Source organism: Malus domestica, chromosome 07 (genome assembly GCF_042453785.1).
Source record: "Malus domestica chromosome 07, GDT2T_hap1".
NCBI classification, from domain to species: Eukaryota; Viridiplantae; Streptophyta; class Magnoliopsida; order Rosales; family Rosaceae; genus Malus; species Malus domestica.
This window is the reverse complement of record NC_091667.1, coordinates 25,045,814-25,063,335: the sequence shown is the minus strand read 5'-3', so window position 1 is coordinate 25,063,335 and position 17,522 is coordinate 25,045,814. Positions and strand designations below refer to the sequence as shown.

Sequence of the window (17,522 nt, the reverse complement as noted above, 5' to 3'; positions counted from 1 at the left end):
AGTTACGAGATTTAAAGTTTGGAAATTAATTATTTAAAATCCGTAGACCCTTCGAGGTCACAATTTATATTCTTGAATAAAGTTCGATCTCACGAACGCGTAGGCGTAAACCGTTCGTGAAACATTGTTTTAACGAAGAAGTTATTAACGTTTAAAGTCGGGGATAAATTGGAAATTTTAAATATCTTTAGAAGGCTCCAGAAAATCTGGAGCCATGTGAAAAAGCCACGTGTGTGGTTGGTATGAAAGGAAGAAACAAAATGGATGGTTGTGACTAAAAGAAAAGAATAGAAAGGAGAGAAAGGAGGAAAAGAATAGGGGGGACGACGAATGGGGAAGGGAGAAAGGAGGAAAAAGGAAAGAAGGGGGAGAGGGGGATCCCACGACCTAGGGACCGAACCCGACTGGATCGGGCCTATTGTTTTTTTCCGGCGGGATTTCACCCCTTTTTCCGACGAATACATCAAATTAACCATTGTAAAACCCTCCATAACCTTCCATCTTCCTACTACACCTAAAAAATCATGGGATTTGAGCTTGAAATGGGTAAAACCCACACAGTGGGGTGCATTGGCATTGGGTTCGAATTACCCAAAATTTGAAACTACTCAAGTCCAATTCCACCACCATTAAATTCCCTTTGAGATGTGGAACAAAGCCCAAACAAATTTAGGGACGTCGGAGTTACTTTGAGGTCGAATTGAACACACCCAAATTCAAGGGTTTCAGACTGTTCGTGGCCGATTTGAGGTGTTTCCTGGCCAAATTAGGTCTGGCCGCAGGTATGAAAGTTGTTCCTATCACTGAGATCTACTTTGTTGTAAAATTTGCTAATTTTTGGAGATAGTTGATATTTTCCGGCGAATCGAGATGGCCGACGCCGTAGCTTTAAGCTAATTTTGATGTTCTGGAACTAAATTTAATAAGCATTTAATGTAATACACTTGTTTGAAGCTAGATGGTAATTGTTAGTTATGTGTAGAAATATCAAAGTTTAATAGAATTGGAATTAGTGAACTACGAATGACTTGATCCCTGTTTAGGGTACGTAGGTAGTCTAACGAGACGTTAGATGCAACCATAATACCAGTAAGATTAAATATTCAAGAATTAATCTTTGAATTAGAGGTTGCTTGATAGAAGAATTTGGGGAATTAAGTTGATAACTTAATTGATTGTTATGGTAATTAAAAACATGGTTAATTTTATAGGAATTAAATCATTTGGAGATTTAGAAGTAAGATAAATGAAATAGTAGCAAACTAAACAAGAGTTTAGTTTGGGCCTATCACTAATATTATTATTTTCCAAAATAAAGTAAATAATTCGGGGCGGGGCGTTGCATGTTATTTGCATGTGTTGAATATGTTCCGTTAACTCATCAATTACCAATTCAAAAAAGGTAAGGACTTAAAGTTAAGGCTTGGAGTAACCCTACATATGATTATGGGAAAACTTTCAGTTTGTCCTTCATGAGTTCTTACTATAGTCCTTGCTCCATCATACATATTCTCTATTGCTTGGATATATACTACTCGTACTATTTTCTTCACTAGAATCCAAAAAACAAATTCTCTTAGGAACCTATCATTCGCTTTTTCCAAATCTATAAAAATCATGTGCAAATACTTTGCATATCTCTATATCATTCCATCGATCTTTGTAAAAGATAGATTGCCTCCATATAGTCGAGCACCCTGACATAAACCCGAATTGACTATTTGAGATTCGTATCTCTTGCCTTAGCCTATGCTCATTCCAAAGATTTTTTGTATGACTCATAACAGAATACCCTATAATTCATGCAATTTTGTGTGTCGTTCTTATTCTTGTAGATAGGCAATGTGGAGCCAAAAATATTCACTACGCGACACGTGGACTTTTGGACAAAAGAGGACAAAAATACCCTCGAGGCATACCGGGTTTCCTACACGCGAGCAGTAGAGAATCATTTTTTCAACCAAGTCAAAAGTGCCCAAAATAGGTATCAACTTAAAACCTAATTTATTCATATATTTCCCATTTCATTATTTAGCTAATCAATTAGCTAAATAATATACTTATTCCTTTCATATTTCATAAAATCATAATAATTGACTAATTAAGGGATTAATTACCTAATCAATCCCTTAATTGTCAATTTGAAACATCCACTCAAACCTAAAAACACAAGAGGGCCGGCTATCCCATTGAAAAACCTAATCCATTACCTTTTTTCTACCTTTTCCCACCATTTCTTCCTTTTTATTAGCCAATTATACAAAAAACCACCAAAACATTCATTTTATGTTTAATAGCCAAATAAATTGGCTAATTAAACCTAAAAACCCTAGCCACCTCCTATCCCTATAAATATACTCCCATTCTCACCAAAAAGCTAATTCCAACACTTTGGCAAAAATCCCAAAATTCTCTAAACACTCTTTCTCTCTAAATTCTAACTTTGGCATCGGAGGTTCTTCAGCCAAAGCCCCCCCCATTCATCGTGGGCGCGTGAGGCTCTTGGCCTTAACCTAAGGTGTTAATTGTTTTGTAGGTGCAAAATCGTCCAAGATCGAGGAGGAAGAAATTTGCATCCACAGGCAATAAAATTCTTTTTGTTGTGGTCATATTTAGAATAAGAATGTGATTGTGTAAATCCTAGTAGATATGAGAATGTATCTTATATTCCTATTAGGAGTGGATTACCTATTAAATGTTGTAATCCTAAAGGGAAAGGTTTTTACCTATCCTACTACTATAAATAAAGGCACAATGAGGTGAATCAAACTCACCTCACAATTAAATCAATCTCTCTTCTCTCTAAGCATAGTCGGCCCCCTGTCTCTCACCCTAGATCTTTCAATCAAATAGGCCTACAACACGTTATCAGCACGCTTTTACCAGAAGCTGAGGAATTGATGCATCGTAGGAGGAGACTATCATCCACCAAATTCGAAGGCTTATTCATTTTCTGCTAATCAGGTATGCTTAAATAAAAGAAGATATTTGAAACGTCCACGAAGCATGAAAACATTCCCCATGATGTATGAACCCCTCTATGTTTATATTTTCCTTTCGATATATATATATATATATATATATATTGTATATGTTCATATATTTGTTTCATCCATCACACAATTAAATTGTTATGTGGAATTTGTGAGTCAAACTATATAAAATAAATTAGAAGCAAATATGGGTTTCCTAAACCCTAGGTTCAAAAAAATTGGGTATTTTTTTTTTTTTGGTATTACCATGGGATGGCATCACCTTGATGCCTTTGGACCATCTGCCCAACCCCTGTTGGGTTTGCTGCTTCATAACCACGGGCCTGCAGCCCTAGTTTCTTGGTCCACAGCCCGCAAGCCTAACTTGCTGGGCCCCCGTGTCACGGCTTGCAACAAACTAAAGCCAACCCATGCGGCTAGGGCTTTCCACTCCAAACCTAAAAGCCAGCAACCTTGATGGGCCTTGCCCCATGCCATCTCCCTCGGCCCAAACTGAAACCCAACTGCGGCTAGGGTTTTCTCCCACCCATTGTGGCCTGCAGCCCACTCCCAAGGCCTTTTTGGACCTTGCCTTTTACTCAAGGCACCCAACCTGAGCCCAATTATTTATTGGGGCTATATTTTCGACCCAATAATATTATTTTAATATTATTTAGCTTTTACAATCGACCATGTATGGCCCGATTTATTGAATTAATTAAAAGTGACCTGTAGTCCATTAATCTGATAATAAATCCAAAATTATTGACCTGAATATCACTTTTGGACATTAACGATTCAATAATTTATTTTTATACTTTGAACCATCACATACTTTCGTAGAAACGAAGCTTTCACACTTAAGTTCCCGAAGAACCTCAAATCCACTATATTCAAATTAGTATATTGCATTCTATGTTTCTTGCAGGAACCTCTCATTATGAACTAATTGTTCATACAACTAAATTGAACCTGTAGTTTCAAATTTAGTGTCTTTGAATCCCGAAGTTTTCATTCAAAACATACCATATGAAACCTGTAGTTTTCATGCATAAATTAAACCAATACATGTTTATAGAACCTGTATGTTCTACGATATATGTCTATAAGCCATATGACTAATCACATTTTTTTTCCTTTATTTTAGGGACATGTTGAACTCGAACAAGCTCGATTTCTCTGCTCTAGAAGTCTCTGGAAGAAACTATCTAAAGTGGGTTCAAGACGTGAAGCTCTATCTAACTACAAAGGGTATTAGAGCTACCATCGAGGCACCTATCGCCGACAAACCCGTTGACGAAGCTCAAAAGGCTACTGCAATGACCTTTATCCGAAGACACATCCATGATGCACTGCAAACTGAGTATCTCACTGAGGAGGACCTACACATCCTTTGGCTTGCTCTAGCCGATTGTTTCGATAACCAGAAAGACATATACTTGCCTGAAGTAAGACACGACTGGCATCATCTTCGCTTCCAGGACTTTAAGTTCGTAAATGAATACAACTTTGAAGTTTGTAGAATCCGTTCATTATTGAAATTCTGCAAAGTGGAACTCACTGAATCAGAGTGCCGCACCTAAGGGAAGAAATGTGACCCAACAGCATCCACCACTCGCCCCTAAGGTTCTAAACTTCAAGAAAAAGGGCAAAGCTCCCATTCAGCCTGCTTTAACTGAGCTGGACATGTGCTATTGCTATGGATCAAAGGATCACTGGTCACACGTATGTCGAGCTTCCCCTGAGGCTATTGCCAAGTATCATTCCCGTCGTGAGTTTAACTTTGAACATGTGGATCATCCGGAAGATGTAACTACATCAATGGAGATATCGGATTTTCAGAAGGCATCAGCGCCTATGGATGAATAAATTAGACATGTTTTTAGGGTGTTTACCCCTAATGGCCGAACCCACTAGGAGTGGTCGGCCTTACCCCCTATTTTGCTAGGTTTATGGTTTAATTTTGAACAATTTTTCTAAGTATTTGGAATAATTTGTTTGGTTTTGGTTTGTTTTGAATTATGAATTGTTATTTGAATGGATATTATTTTCTCGAATTGCTTAATTGAATGAATGGACTTATATTTATGCATGTGACTAATTCAATCAATTTATTTCTAGGTATATCTAGTGGGGAAGTTAATTGTTTGGCAAATAATGCAACCACGCACACCATCTTGCGTGAACGACATTATTTTACTAACTTAATACCCAAGAAAGCTCATTTGACAATTCTCACAGGCTCATCCAACCTGATTGAAAGATACAGAAAGACACGTATCGTGTTGTCTAATGGTACAATTTCTACCATTAAGGAGGTAATCTGTTCTCCACGTTACAGAAGAACGTTGCTGAGTTTTAGAGATATTCAATATCATATTGAAACCACTGAAGTTACTGATTTTAGAGATATTCATGAGAAGTTGGAATGTCTACCGAGTGGATTGTATATCACAACCATTCGCGCCATAGAAGCCCACATTGTGGCCGGCCCTATGCCTGAGTTCCAGGACCTTTTGTTGCTTTGGCATGGCCGTTTGGGACATTTTGGAAGGGACATGATGTGCCGTATCCTCCAATCTTCACACGGGCATAAGTTACATCCCTATGTTGGACTCCCGCCATGCAAAACGTGTTATTTAGGGAAGTTGAATACTCAACCCTCATATACAAAGATTATTCATGACCCCCTAAGCTTATTCAGAGGATTCAAAGGGACATTTGTGGACTTATCCAACCAACATGCGGACCATTTAGATACTTTATGGTGTTGGTTGATACATCGACACGATGGGCACGTGTTTGCTTGTTGTCCACACGCAGCGCCGCGTTTGCTAAACTCCTAGCTCAAATCATTAAGCTAAGGGATCACCACCCTGATTATCCGATTAAGTCGATTCGATTGGATAACTCTGGAGAATTTACGTCACAGACTTTTGACGATTATTGCAAGTCAGTATGGATTGATGTGGAACATCTTGTACCCCATGTTCACACCCAAAATGGCATGGCAGAAGCTTTCATAAAGCGCCTTCAATTGATAGCTCGGATTTTGGTTATGAGAACCAAACTGCAGGTATCTGCCTGGGGCTATGCAATATTGCACGTAGCTATGTTGGTCCACCTGAGGCCCACCACTACTCAACCATATTCACCGTTACAGCTGGTCACTGGATACGAGCCTGGCATCTTACATTTATGGGTGATTGGGTGCGCCATTTATGTGTCAATAACGCCGTCGCTACATACCAAAATGGGTCCTCAGAGAAAAATGAGAATCTATGTCGGTTATGATTCGCCATCAATTGTTTGCTACTTAGAGCCTTTGACAGAAGATCTCTTTACCGCACATTTTACGGATTGTTACTTTGACGAGATAGTCTTCCCGTCGTTAAAGGGAGATAAGCATGCTAACGTTCCCCGTATAATGTCGCGAATTGTCGTGGTATACTCCCACTATGTCTCATTTAGATCCCCGCACTGCCCAGTATGAAACTAAGGTGTGACGAATTGTAAATCTTCAGAGCATTGCTCAAAGCATGCCGGATGCTTTTAATGATCTAGTTAAGGTGACAAGATCACATATACCCGCTGCAAACACATCTGCAAGGATAGATGTACCCCACGTACATCAACAATGTGCTTGGGAAGGCCGGACCGTCCCCAAAGGTGGGGAGGCAGCACCTTCCACGCAACAAGGTACATTGACGGCTAGCCAATCATCTGATATGACCCTAAATTGTGGCAGACCCCTTGGTTCAAAGGATTCAACACCCTAGAAGAGGAAAATGGCACTAACTAGTGACCCTAGTTTGAATCAAACCATCGCTCACTCATCTATTCCAACACATAAGGTTATTCTAGATTACAATGATGTTTAAGAAGAAACATGCTGGTCTTCCGAGAATCACAAGATTTTGGTCCACTACGCAGTATTGGATGAGGTTTGGAATAGGAATGAGATGATCGTCAATGATACATTCGCGTACTCAGTAGCTACTGACATCATGCTTAATGATGACATTGAACCACGTTTCGTCTATGAATGCTGACGTAGAACCGATTGGTTAAACTGGAAACAAGCAATCCAGGTCGAACTCGATTCACTCGCGAAACGTAAGGTATTTGGACCTATCGTTCCTACACCACCACGCGTGAAGCCTGTTGGCTACAAGTGGGTTTTCGTGAGGAAGCGTAATAAGAAGAATGAAATAGTGCGATACAAAGCATGCCTCGTAACACAAGGCTTTTCTCAGCATCTTGGGATTGATTACGAGGAGACGTATTCCCTTGTAATGGACATTATAACGTTCCGCTACCTAATCGGTTTGGTAATTTTCGAAAAACTGAATATGAGCTTATGGACGTGGTAACCGTGTATCTTTATGGTGATCTAGATACGAAAATTTACATGAAAGTTCCAAAAGGACTTCCATTAACTGGTTCAAATAGTTCTAGACCACAGAACACTCTTTCAATTAGGCTGAGGATGTCACTTTACGAATTGAAACAATCTGGGCAGATGTGGTATAACCGTCTGAGTGAATATTTGACAAATTAGGATTATGTGAACAAAGAATTATGCCCATGCGTGTTCATAAAGAAGTCACATTCTGGATTTGCAATCATTGCAGTTTATGTCGATGACATGAACCTCATTGGGACTCTTGTAGAGTTTGAGGAAATTGCTGCACACTTGAAATCGGAATTTGAGATGAAAGATCTTGGGAAAACTCGATACTGTCTCGGCCTGGAGATCAAGCATTGTTCAGATGAAATCCTATTACATTAATCGAATTACACCCATAAGGTGTTGTGTCGTTTTAATGAGAATAAAGCGAAGCCTTCGAGTACACCCATTGTCGTTTGGACTCTAGATGCTAAACGAGATCTTTTCCGTCCAAATGAGGATGAGGAAGAGATTTTGGAACTCGAAGTTCCTTACCTAAGTGCAATTGGGGCTTTATTGTACTTGGCTTAGTGCACTAGACCTAACATCTCCTTCGCTGTGAATCTTTTGGCAAGATACACGAATGCGCCCACACGCAAGCACTGGAATGGTGTTAAAGAAATGTTCCGCTACCTCAAGGGTACTACAGATTTGGGCTTATTCTATACCCACGAATCTTCGAGTGTTGCCGCCCTTTATGGTCGTCGGATTAATTGTCGCCTTGTTGGTTACGCAGATGCTGGATATCTATCTGACCCACATAAAGCACGTTCACAAACGGGCTATATCTTTACTGTTAGGGATACCACTATATCTTGGAGGTCTACCAAGCAAAAGCTAGCTGCGACTTCGTTGAACCATGCTGAGATTCTCGCTCTACATGAAGCATCGCGTGAGTGCTTTTGGCTGAGAGAAGTTATGGGACCCATACGAAGCACTAGTGGTCTTACATCAGTCATTGACCTTCCTACGACAATCTTTCAAGACAATGCATCATGTATCGAGCAGTTGAAGAAGGGATACATCAAGGGAGACAACACCAAACACATAGCACCGAAGTTTTTTTACTCATACCAGTAGCAGCAGCATCAGAACATTGAAGTCAAGCAAATCCGTTCCCAGGACAACCTGGCCGATCTCTTCACCAAGTCATTGCCCAAGTCTACATTTCAGAAGCTCATCCAAGGAATCGGTATGTGTAAATTATCTGAGTTGAATCGCTTAGGAGGAGTATCTAGAAGCATAGTGCTATTTTTCCTACGATCATGAGCAATTTTCCCACTGGGTTTTTGCTACCTAACCATGTTTTAATAAGGCACCCATCCTGGGATGATCATACTCCGTTGAGTTCTCTATCTTCGTCCAGTTTGACATTTGTTTAAGACATTATGCATACTTCTCACTTTTCTCCTTAGTCTATGGGTTTTCCCCATGCCGTGGGTTTTACCATAGCAAGGTTTTGTGAGTTTTACTACAAATGCATACTTCAAATAAATTTAAGACTCGCGATCACCCGTTGTGACGATGACTTCATCTGATGCGATGGTTTGTTGAGTATTTACACACTCAAGGGGGAGTGTTGCAGTCATATTTAGAATAGAAATGTGATTGTGTAAATCCTAGGGAATCTGAGAATGTATCTTATATTCCTATTAGGAGTAAATTACCTATTAAATGTTGTAATCCTAAAGGGAAAAGTTTTTACCTATTCTACTACTATAAATGAAGACACAATGAGGTGAATCAAACACACCTCACAATTAAATCAATCTCTCTTCTCTCTAACCATAGCCGGCCCCCTGTCTCTCTCTAAACCCTAGATCGTTCAATCAAATAGGCCTACAACACTTTTTAATATATTAACCCTATAAAAGTGTGATTCGTCTATGAGCTTTATGAGCTTAATAAATTGATATCTCCTCATTTTTCCAGCCTAATGTTGAAGGCTTTAGGACGGCTTCGTGCCAAAATGCGCGCCTATGCATAAGTTACACCTGACTAACCGCAACGCGACCCCATCCCAATCCGAGTCGTACGGCCAGAAAATAACAGTGACTCTTGTGTCCTAGCCGCGCAATTTAGCCGTCCCCCGCCTCTCCCAAACTCAGCATCAAGAATGTCGCTTAAAACCTAGACAAACCTCTCTCTCTCTCTCCCTCTCCCTCTCTCTCCTTCCTCTCCTCTCTCTCTCTCTCCTCTACTTTCTCTCTGTATTTGCAGTTGCAGTTGGCGGTTGTTTCTGAAGGCTAATCGTATGCGTATCAACCAGTCTCGTTGAATTTACAGGTTCTGAATTTCTACGATTCTGTCAAAATTTTGCCCAAATCTTTGCACTTATAGGGTTTTGGTTTTTGGGTTGGTCTTGGAACTTCAAGGAACAATGCTTTTGTGATTGAAAACCAATGTGCCATTAGCTTGTATAGTAGGATATGCTGCGGATGTGAATCTTGCTTATAAATGGGTGATTTTGAAAGACCCAGTTGGCTCGAAGGGTTGCCATTGGCACCCGTCTTCCGGCCGACGCATACTGAATTCGCAGACCCGATTGCTTATATATCGAAAATCGAGAAGGAAGCTAGTGGATTTGGTATTTGCAAGATTATCCCACCATTGCCAAAACCCTCAAAAAGATATGTTTTTAGCAACTTGAATAAGTCACTTTTGAAGTGTCCAGAATTGGGTAGTGATGTAAATTATTTAGAGGGTTGTTCTCCGATGAGTACGGGTTCTGGGGATGGTGGTAATGATGGGGAGGCTAGGGCAGTCTTTACCACAAGGCACCAAGAATTGGGTCAGAGTGTGAAAAAGGTGAAAGGGGCAGTAGTTCAGAATCCGCCTTCGGGTGTTGATAAGCAAGTGTGGCAAAGTGGGGAAATTTATACTTTGGAGCAGTTTGAAACTAAGTCTAGGGCTTTTGCAAGGAGCATGCTAGGTTCAATTAAGGAGGTTACCCCATTGGTTATAGAGGAAATGTTTTGGAAGGCAGCTTCTGAGAAGCCAATATATATTGAGTATGCAAATGATGTGCCTGGGTCTGCTTTTGAAGAGCCTGTGGGACAATTCCGCTCTTCTCACAGGCGGAGGCGGAAGAGGAACTCCTACCAGAGAAGAAATGAAATCTCTGATAGCAAGAAAGGTGAAATTATCAGTATCAGCGAAAGAAACTCCCATATTGAGGAAGTTAAGAATGCTACTCATATGAATGTTTCGGATACATGTTCAGAGGCATCCAAATCATCTACTGCTCCAGAAATATTATCAGCAGATGAAACTCCCCAATCATCTAGGCAAAAAAATCCAAATTCATGTTGTGATATGGAAGGTACTGCTGGTTGGAAGCTTTCAAACAGTCCTTGGAACTTACAAGTGATTGCACGTTCACCTGGTTCACTTACTCGTTTCATGCCCGATGATATCCCGGGTGTTACTTCTCCTATGGTTTACATTGGCATGTTGTTCAGTTGGTTTGCTTGGCACGTTGAAGATCATGAGCTTCACAGTATGAATTTTCTTCACACTGGATCTTCAAAGACTTGGTATTCTGTTCCAGGCGATTATGCATTTGATTTTGAGGAACTTATTCGCACTGAGGCATTTGGTAGTAATCTTGACCGCCTAGGTATGTGAATTCTTATATGGTTGGTTCATTCAGTGTTTACTAAAAGCCTCTGAGCTTCTGAGCATTTGTTTAGTGTTATTACTTCCATAGCCTTTTTGTAACTCAGGTCCAGTTTCTCTTATTACCAGCTGCTCTCTCACTATTGGGCAATAAAACAACTTTAATTTCACCTGAGGCTGTTGTTGCAGCAGGGATTCCTTGTTGCAGGTGGGTCTTTCTTTTGCCCCTTCTTGTTACTTCTACGGTTTATTTATAATGTTAACTCAGTTGAGGATTTATTATTTATGCTGAATGTTCGGATTTGATCTGTGGATCTGAGTCTCTGTTGGGTTGGGTCTTTTTGATGTTCTAATTTTGTTCATTCTGGTTTCTTCTTTAGGTTAATACAGAACTCTGGTGAATTTGTTGTGACTTTTCCAAGGGCTTACCATGTAGGATTCAGCCACGGTAATTACTGTACATTGTTTATTACTTACCGATATCGTAGTGGTGGATATGATAGTTTTTACATTTTGGCCTGAACCCTGTTTTTACTTTGTAAATGCTTACAACTTGGCATTTGTTGCAGACAGAAATTTCATGTGCATTGGACACTAAACATAGGGTATAGAAGTTCTACAAAGAATAGGGTATATCTATCAAACCTACAAGAAAAAGGGGGTAAGTACCTAAAGGATTCAATTCCTTTGTGATAGAAGTAGCCTTTGAGCCCGAACTTGATTTTAATAGCCATAGATGAAACAGAAATGACAAAGGGCTTCAAATAATTTATCCTCTGGTAATGTCTATTAACTTAGATTTATTGACCATAAGAGCTGATCTAGAACCATAAGCACGTATCACTTTTATTACGTTACTTTTACATTATAGTGAGAGTATACAGTACCTCCTCCAACTAATCTGGAAAACTTTATTCCACTTTTCTGTTGAGCTATTAGTTCAAACGTACCGAAGACAAAGTTGCAAGTTTAAGTGAGGAAGTACCTTGGATTGTTGTGTCATCAGGAAGAGTGGAGGTTATGTGCCTTGGATAAATGGACTATAGAAAGAGGTTAAATATTCCCACGTAATGCTCTTCTTGCATTATCAGAGAATTTGGCCTTGGATATGGCTAAACGGAATAAAGGAATCCTAGTAGCTAAACCCCAGATTGGTGGAAATAACTAACGCTTTAGTTGCATTGGTATCCTCCCAGTTTCATGTAGGCTGTAGCATATTCTTTTCGTCCTGATTTATAGATGATATAGACAGGAGGTGGTCAAGACTTAACTCTGCACAAAAACTACACCATGTTTTTATTTTCCAATTTTTGTGTTAACGTTATTCCTTTCATCCAGCTTTTTTTTTGGTATTTCTCATGATTGCTAATGTGAAGGTCTTCAGTCCACGTGAGTTTGATAAGGTCTTGTGCCTTAGTACCTTTTCTTCCTAATTCTTTCATGATAAAATCAAAAGTCATGGACCTCTTCCATTAAAACAAACTTCTATTGCAGATATTTAAACTTGATTTCTGATAATTGCAAATTTGCAATAGAATTTTTTGTATTCATTTGTTTCGATCATAGCTTATATGGTACTAATGGCATGGTTCTTTCTGCATGCACATGATGTTTCCCATTTTCGTCTGCAAGTCCTTGGTTTTCATAAATTTTCTTCTGGTGTTATTTGAAACAAATTTTTATTGCCTCTTCAGCATTGTTGCTTATCTTGAGTCTTTGATGGAATACTATAGGTTTTAACTGTGGGGAAGCTGCTAACTTTGGAACACCACAATGGCTTAAAGTAGCTAAAGAAGCTGCAGTACGTAGAGCTGCTATGAATTACCTTCCTATGCTCTCCCATCAACAGCTGCTATACCTCTTGACCATGTCTTTTGTTTCGAGGTCAGCTAAACATCTTATTCAAACTACATTGAGCACAAGATAGTCTCAGTATGTCATATGCTGCTTTTGGAACTTGTTCTTTGATGATGGATAATAGTGATTGTGATAAAGTTGTTCCTTTGTATTTACTCTTCTATGCCTCAGTTAGATAGAACTGCATCGTGTCTTTGCTTGTCTTGATAAAGTTGTCAACTAGGCCAGCCAGTTGCAGTTGTTGCTTATGTTTGGTTTTGGGGTTTTGTTATTATTCCAGGGTGCCAAGGTCCCTACTACCAGGTGTGCGAAGTTCGCGTAGGAGAGATCGGCAAAAGGAAGAAAAGGAGTTTTCAGTCAAGAAGGCTTTTATTGAAGATATATTAAAAGAAAACAATGTGTTGTCTGTCCTTCTTGGAAAAGAATCAAGTTACCACGCAGTATTATGGAACCATGATTTACTTCCATATACAAGTAAAGATTCCGTAACACCCAGTGGTGGTGCTGCTGTTGATATGAATCCAAAGGAAGATGCTACCCATATTCAGTGTGGAAATTACGATAATGATCAGAAAATGCTGATTGACGAGATGAGTTTGTATATGGAAAATATGAATGATTTGTATTTGGGAAGTGATGATTTATCACGGGACTTTCAAGTCGACTCTGGCACATTGGCATGCGTGGCTTGTGGTATACTTGGGTTTCCATTTATGTCTGTTGTGCAACCATCTGAGAAAGCATCAATGAAACTGCAAACTGAAAATTTTACCGCTCAAGGTTCCCCTGGCATTTCAGGACTTGAAAAGTCTCATTCGTTTCCAGACTGTCATGCATCAGTCATGGGATGTGTTACAGGTATAGGAATTTCGATCCACATTTTCATTGCTCATGTGTTTGGTTTTCACAATTAACTTCCTAGTTTTAGTTTTAGTGATTGAGAGAAAAGAAAATTCAAAGTGGATATAACTTAACAGTATACAGTATCGGAGCCCTCAAAAATAGCTATTTGTCTATATAATGGTGTTCAGGTCTTTTGGGAGTCTAGTGATGTTCTGTCAGTCAGCTGTATAGGTTTTGACATTGGGGTACTAAGAACTGCCTCAATTTCTTCACACTTCCAGTTGTGAAGCGTCTGTGATTAATTTGTGGGATCTTCCTGTGCACAATGTTTATGGCCTGCTGCTTCTGTTTCTGATTTTGGACCTTTAATCAGCTAATTGTCAACTTTATCAGTCGTTCTCTGTATTGTAGTATCATGTAAATGGGGTTGATAGCTTCTTAATGTTCTAAAGTTTTTCAATTGTGGAGTAGTAGTAGGAACTGGGGAGTTATACGTTGTTTCCAGGTGTTCTTCATGAAAGCAAATTTTCAAATCTATTATTTTCTTTGTTCTGCAGAAGAGGACCTCGTTTCTGTTCCCAACTTTTTCCCACCTGCGAAAGATCCCCTAATTCCTTCCACAGACAATCTAAAAAGGGGTTGGAATACTGTTAATAAGTTTCTGAGACCAAGGAGTTTCTGCCTTGAGCACGCTGTGGAAATTGTGGACCTGTTGCAGTGCAAAGGTGGAGCGAACATGCTTGTAATTTGCCATTCTGGTAAGATTGGTTAGAAGAATAGTATTTGATACTCTCTTAATTTGCAAAGTTGTTTTTACTTCTTGTTAGTTGATGCTTTACTATTTGAATTTCTGCAGACTATCAGAAAATAAAAGCTCCGGCTGCAGCAATTGCAGAGGAGATTGGTTGCTCTTTCAATTATAATGAGGTTCCATTGGATAATGCATCACAGGAAGATCTGAATTTGATAGAGCTTGCTGTTGATGATGAACGTGATGAATGTGGAGAAGACTGGACCTCGAAGTTGGGTATCAACCTACGCTACTGTGTCAAGGTCAGAAAGAATTCGTCCTCAAAGCAAGTCCGGCATGCATTGACATTGGGTGGTTTGTTCTCCAAACAAAGTCCCAACTCAAATTTTCTGGCCGTCAAATGGCAATCAAGAAGATCTCGCTCTAAAAAGCTTAATCATCCAGTGGATTGTAAACCATGTGAGAACATTGAGGAAAAGGATGAAGTAGTGTGTGGAAGGTCAGATGGGGCCTCTTTTAAGAGGGAAGAAAAAATAATTCAATATTCAAGAAGGAAGTCGAAGCTTAAAGTAGGGAGTTCTACAGGAGCGGGTAGGGTCTGTGGGCACCCTGGTACAGGTGTTGAGGGTGGTAAAGATAGTAGAATGGCATCAGAAAGCAACATTTGCAACAATGGGAATTCCACAAGCAGTTGTGCAAGATTTGATTCCTCTGCGTCAAGCGGAATGTCTGAAATGTATCCTGTTGTCCAGATGTCTGAAGCAACCAGGGATATCAGTTTGTACTCTACTCCTTCACAAGTTGTGGATACACTTACCACTGCCATGTTAATAGCTGGTAGTGTTGAGGCACAGGTTGATAATCACAGTTTTGAAGAAAGAAACATGAACGGTGAAGGTTGTAAGTTTGCATCAAGAAATATTTCTGATGTGCAAGATGAGATGAGGATACTTGAAGAAGCCAGTCAAAGAAAGTCTGCTACTCCACCTGTCATTGCAGCTGATGAAACGGTTCCAATGCAAATAGAGGAGCAGAAAATGGAAAAAATTAACAATACCAGTGACAATTGTAATCTAGTATCGGAAGGGCAGTCCCAAGTTATGGCTGGCGTATCTGTTCTTGCCGAGACAACAAACTTATGTGCTGCCGACTCATTTGTTACAAGTTCTGAACCACAGATGGTGAATACAGTCCTAGAGAAATCTTGCATAAGCAATGAAGTTTGTGATTCCATGACTTCGGATGATGAAGTGCAGCAAGAAATCGAAACTACCAACAGAAGTAAAAACAAGGCGCCATTTCCATGTGGTTCCCATAATGCTGAAGACTCGAATGATGATGTATCTTTAGTATTCAAACTGGAAGAAGAAATTAAAACTCCGAAAGGAGAAAATGAGGAACCCAGTTTAAGTCCTAGAAGACAACTAATTGAGCCCTCTCCTGTTTCGGTGGAAGGAACTTCTGGAGCTTCAAGAGAGCTCTGTGCTGCAGCAGATTTTTGCCCTGGTCCAATTTCACACAGTGAAGAATTTCTAACTGCAGATAGGAGTGGGGGGGGACATGTCTCAACTTCATTGACACAAATGGAAATAATTCAACCTTGTATCTCAGTGGAAGAATCTTCTGAAGTGCCAAGGGGAGGCTCTTCTGTGGAAGGCACAGATGATGGTGTGACTTCAGACACTGTAGTGCAGCAAGAAGTCCAGACTACAAATGGAGCTATAGAGGCACCCATACTTAGTCTCATCATAGAAAGAGAAATGCAGCCCACACCTCGCTTGGTTGAAGAATTTGAGGTTCCCATAGTGACCTGTGAAACAATAAACATCAGCGGTTCTATGGCCTTGGATGAAGGGTGGAAAAATCGTACTACAAATGGTATTGAGGAACTCATTCCTAGTCGAGATACTTCAAAATGCCAACCATCTCCTTCAATCCAAACATATTCTAGAGCTAAAAGAAAGCCTCATGCTGCTCCAGACTTACGCAATGGTGGTAAGGTTTGCTCATCTCTACATGATAAAGAGATGGAAAACATCGGGTCCTCAAGTGCGGTTGCACCAAGTCCTGAAATGAGAAGGAAAAGAAAGAGAGAACTGGAGCAAATAATAGATGTTAACCTCGAATTCAATGGATTTATTAGGGGGCCGTGTGAGGGGTTGAGACCAAGGGCTGGGAAAGATGCAACGAGTACAAGTGGGATGGACAACATCCAAGAAGAGGTGGAGGAGAAACCGGTGACAAAGAAGGTGAAGAAACCTTCAGATGTTCCTGTTCCTCCCAAGAAACAACACGCAAGGAAGTCTCACAGGTGCGACATAGAAAGCTGCCGGATGAGGTTTGCAGCAAAGGCGGAGCTAATGTTGCACAAGCGTAACCGCTGCCCACATGAAGGGTGTGGCAAGAGGTTCAGTTCCCACAAGTACGCAGTGAGTCACAGCCGTGTGCATGACGATGATAGGCCCCTCAAGTGCCCATGGAAAGGCTGCTCCATGTCGTTCAAGTGGGCATGGGCCCGCACTGAGCACATACGTGTGCACACCGGAGAGCGGCCATACCAGTGCAAGGTTGAGGGATGTGGCCTATTCTTCAGGTTTGTATCAGATTATAGCCGTCACCGCCGGAAAACAGGGCATTATGTGAGCTAACCTGCCAGGAAATTTGGTGAGGTTGGCTTTTGTAACATATGTGGCCATAAGCAGCAGGGGCTTATGGGGTCAAAGAGGACTTCAGGATCTCACGTAACAATTTTCTTGTTTTCTTGGTTAAAATATCGCGTAATCTTTGGATGTTGTGGTTAGGTGTAGATAAGGAACGAACTAACTTTTCTGTAGTTTGCAGTTCACCAAATTATTTGAATGCACTCAAATAGTTTTAGGTCATTATTTTTTTACTCTTATTTCATTTTTCGACAAAAGGCTCTCGATGTACAAAAGTATATGCGGACACTCCTATTGCCTCAATGGAGAAGAATTCTGACGTTACGGGGTTCATTTTCGTCTCTCTATTTCTCTCCTCACGTGAGACTTAT

The 17,522-nt window shown here is 40.2% G+C and overlaps 2 protein-coding genes across 2 annotated transcripts; both read left to right on the top strand.

The window, feature by feature from the left end:
* The first annotated feature begins 8,043 nt into the window (after nt 1–8,043).
* LOC139197779 (secreted RxLR effector protein 161-like) lies at nt 8,044–8,502 on the top strand. The gene has a single exon (XM_070825742.1). It carries the CDS (start codon nt 8,044–8,046, stop codon nt 8,500–8,502), a length of 459 nt encoding a protein of 152 aa, XP_070681843.1.
* An 855-nt stretch (nt 8,503–9,357) lies between these two features.
* LOC103440649 (lysine-specific demethylase ELF6-like) lies at nt 9,358–17,373 on the top strand. The gene is made up of 7 exons (XM_029105820.2): nt 9,358–11,041; nt 11,170–11,248; nt 11,421–11,488; nt 12,774–12,924; nt 13,178–13,755; nt 14,298–14,498; nt 14,597–17,373. The coding sequence occupies exons 1-7, from the start codon at nt 9,880–9,882 to the stop codon at nt 17,137–17,139; spliced, it is 4,782 nt and encodes a 1,593-aa protein (XP_028961653.2). The 5' UTR covers nt 9,358–9,879; the 3' UTR covers nt 17,140–17,373.
* The last annotated feature ends 149 nt before the right edge of the window (nt 17,374–17,522 follow it).

What these genes read in the sequence shown, in the direction of transcription:
- LOC139197779 (XM_070825742.1), top strand. Translation starts at nt 8,044, where the DNA reads ATGTTCCGCTACCTCAAGGGTACTACAGATTTGGGCTTATTCTATACC.
- LOC103440649 (XM_029105820.2), top strand. Translation starts at nt 9,880, where the DNA reads ATGGGTGATTTTGAAAGACCCAGTTGGCTCGAAGGGTTGCCATTGGCA. An exon ending in GCAGGGATTCCTTGTTGCAG is followed by an intron (nt 11,249 to 11,420) that starts GTGGGTCTTTCT and finishes TTTCTTCTTTAG; the next exon opens with GTTAATACAGAACTCTGGTG. An exon ending in CCATGTAGGATTCAGCCACG is followed by an intron (nt 11,489 to 12,773) that starts GTAATTACTGTA and finishes GGAATACTATAG; the next exon opens with GTTTTAACTGTGGGGAAGCT.